General features: G+C 22.7%; 1 protein-coding gene across 1 annotated transcript; it reads right to left on the reverse strand.

Annotated features, from left to right (window-relative positions):
• Nucleotides 1-932: 932 nt before the first annotated feature.
• Nucleotides 933-2,806, reverse strand: EHI_001630 (tyrosine kinase, putative; the record flags this gene model as incomplete). The annotated part of the gene is made up of 1 exon (XM_001914281.1): nt 933-2,806. A coding segment is annotated over one exon (1,874 nt), but the record flags the coding sequence as incomplete, so codon positions are not given.

The following is a 2,806-nucleotide window of genomic DNA, read 5'->3' on the forward strand; positions in this document are numbered from 1 at the left end:
TTAAAACTATCATCATTTTATGAATTTATTCATTTATGGTTTATCTCTTTTGATTTATTTTATTTTAAACTTATTCAATCTAAATTTTATTCATTTAAGTTAATACATTATAAAAATAGTAATAAACATCATCATTATATTTTCAATAACATTCAATGTAAGAAGAGTATTTAATATTATCATTTTTATAACTCATTTCTTCTATGTTTAACATCACAAATATTCACCCACATTAGTATTGATAATCATTTCTATATGTTTTATCAATGGTATTCTTTATTTAACACTATCATCAATTTTATAAATAATACTTAAAATAAACAATATTATTTAATAATAACAAATCTTAATATTTAATTCAATTGATTAACTTCATTAATCTTATTAATTACACCTGATATTATTTTTACTAAATGAAAAACATAACCAGATGATATTAATAACATTAGAAATTTCATTTCATTTTAGGTTTTTGTGTGATATTTCTAATATACCATTTTCAAATCCAGAAAGCAGTTAAATTAACTGATAAATATGAAAATAGAATAAAAAGAATGAAAACACCATGAAAAGAATTAAAATAACAAATACATCACTTCATTAATACTTCTGTCATTACTAAAACAAATAATAATTTTAACAAACAAACATAATCAAAAGAAACTAAAATATAAATCAAAATATATTCATTATAATATAGTTTATAGTTATGTATTAATTCATTATTGTTATTTATCATCTTTTTATTCTTTTATTTTTATTCTAAGTATTATTATAGATATTTTGAATATATTTATTCTATTTTATTTTATTTATTGTTCATTTTATTCTTTTTTATTAAATGAAATGGATAAAATATGTTAATAAAATTAAAGTATGTACTTGAATTAAATGAAATGTATTAATTCTATTTATTTGTTTCTTGTTTATTTTCATTCTTTATTTTCAATTCCATCTAACATTCTTACAATTTCATCTATCGTTATTCTTTCTTTTGGTTCTTGTTGCCATGACTTTTCAATAATTTCTTTTATATCTTCTTCTACTTCTTGTATTATGTTTGGTCGTTTACCTGTTGATATAAATTCTGCTATTTTCCATGGAAATTTAAATTCTGATTTAGGAAATGGATCTTGCCATGTAATGATTTGTAACATTGTTATTGAAAATGAATATATATCTGATGGCATTTTGTAATGTTGATGATTTAATACTTCGGGTGCCATGTAAATAGGTGAACCTATTCCTTTTGTGAATGTCATATTTGTCATCATCATATTGATGTTTCTTGCACTTCCAAAATCAGTTAATTTACAATTAACTTCAATATTATCATCAAGTAATACAACAAGAAAATTATCTGGTTTAATATCTCGATGTAATATTCCATTTGAATGAAGATATGAAATTCCTTTTGCTCCATCTATCATAAATTTGATTCTTATTTTCTTTGATATTTCTGTAATTTTTCTTTTATTCATTATATCTTGTATTGATCCATATTTTGCATATTCTGTTACCATACATATTTTATTAGGAATAAATACTGCTCCATAAAATTGAATAATATATTCATTTCGAAATTTATCTAACATTGCTACTTCTTTCTCAAATTCTTTCTTTTTATCTTCATTTTCTTCAACTTGTTTCATTTTCTTAATTGCTACTTTATTTCCTCTAAATTCTCCAACATAAACAACTCCAAATGATCCTTCTCCTATTTTCTTTTCTTCTTTTATTTCATCAGGATCAAGTCGTGTTGATATTTCTGTTTCTCCTTCAATAGAAATACTTTTGATTGTTTCTTCTTGTGCTTTATTAAGTGTTTTACTAATTATCATTATTTTATCTTTGATTTTAGTTGTACATTTGATTGTAATGAATAATTCAAATTCACATGCATATCCTCCTTCAATTGTAATGACATTTGGGTTTGTTCTAATTGAATATTTCTCATTTTCTTCTTTACTACTTATTTGTATCTTCATCTTTTCTTTTTTATCATTTCCAATACAAATTAATTCTCGTATTTCTTCATTCACTTTAATTTCTTCTCCTTCTTGAAGTTCAATTTCTTTCTTACTTGTTAATATTCCATCTCCAAGTGGTATGAATTTGATATTTGATTGTGTTATTTTGAATATTGTTGTTGTTTTCTCTCGTTCTTTCTTTTCTCTTCTCTTCATTATGTAATTAACCATCATTATTATCATTACAATTGTTATAATAATGATAATAATTATAATAATGACAATTATCATTATCATCCACCATACTACTTCTTTATTACATTCATTTCCTTCTTCATTCGTTCCATACCAAAATGAACATTTCCAACATTTATTATTCTTTACTTCTTTACATTTATTAATATCTAAATAGTAAATACATTCTTTATTTGTTAATACATATTCATTTTCACAACTATTACATTCATTCTTTATTGAACATCTTGTACAATTCTCTTTACATTTTGAACATTCTTTATTTATTAAATAATATCCTTCTGAACATTCTCTACATCCATATTCTTTATCTATTTCTCCTTTACATCCTTTAACTTCGTCTATTGATTTACATTCTCCTATCCAACTCATGAAATATCCATCTGCACATGTTGTACATTTATCTTTTTGATTGCATGTTGCACATTTTTCTCCACATTCTGAACATCCTTTCCCATTTCTATAATATCCTTTATTACATATTCCACATCCACTTCCATCTGCTAATAATTGTAAACATGTTCCATTTAATTCGTTATTTGATTGACATGTTCTATTAGTACTTAAATATTTATCACTAG

This window comes from Entamoeba histolytica, genomic scaffold (genome assembly GCF_000208925.1).
Source record: "Entamoeba histolytica HM-1:IMSS scf_1104750516293 genomic scaffold, whole genome shotgun sequence".
Lineage (NCBI taxonomy): Eukaryota > Evosea > Mastigamoebida > Endamoebidae > Entamoeba > Entamoeba histolytica.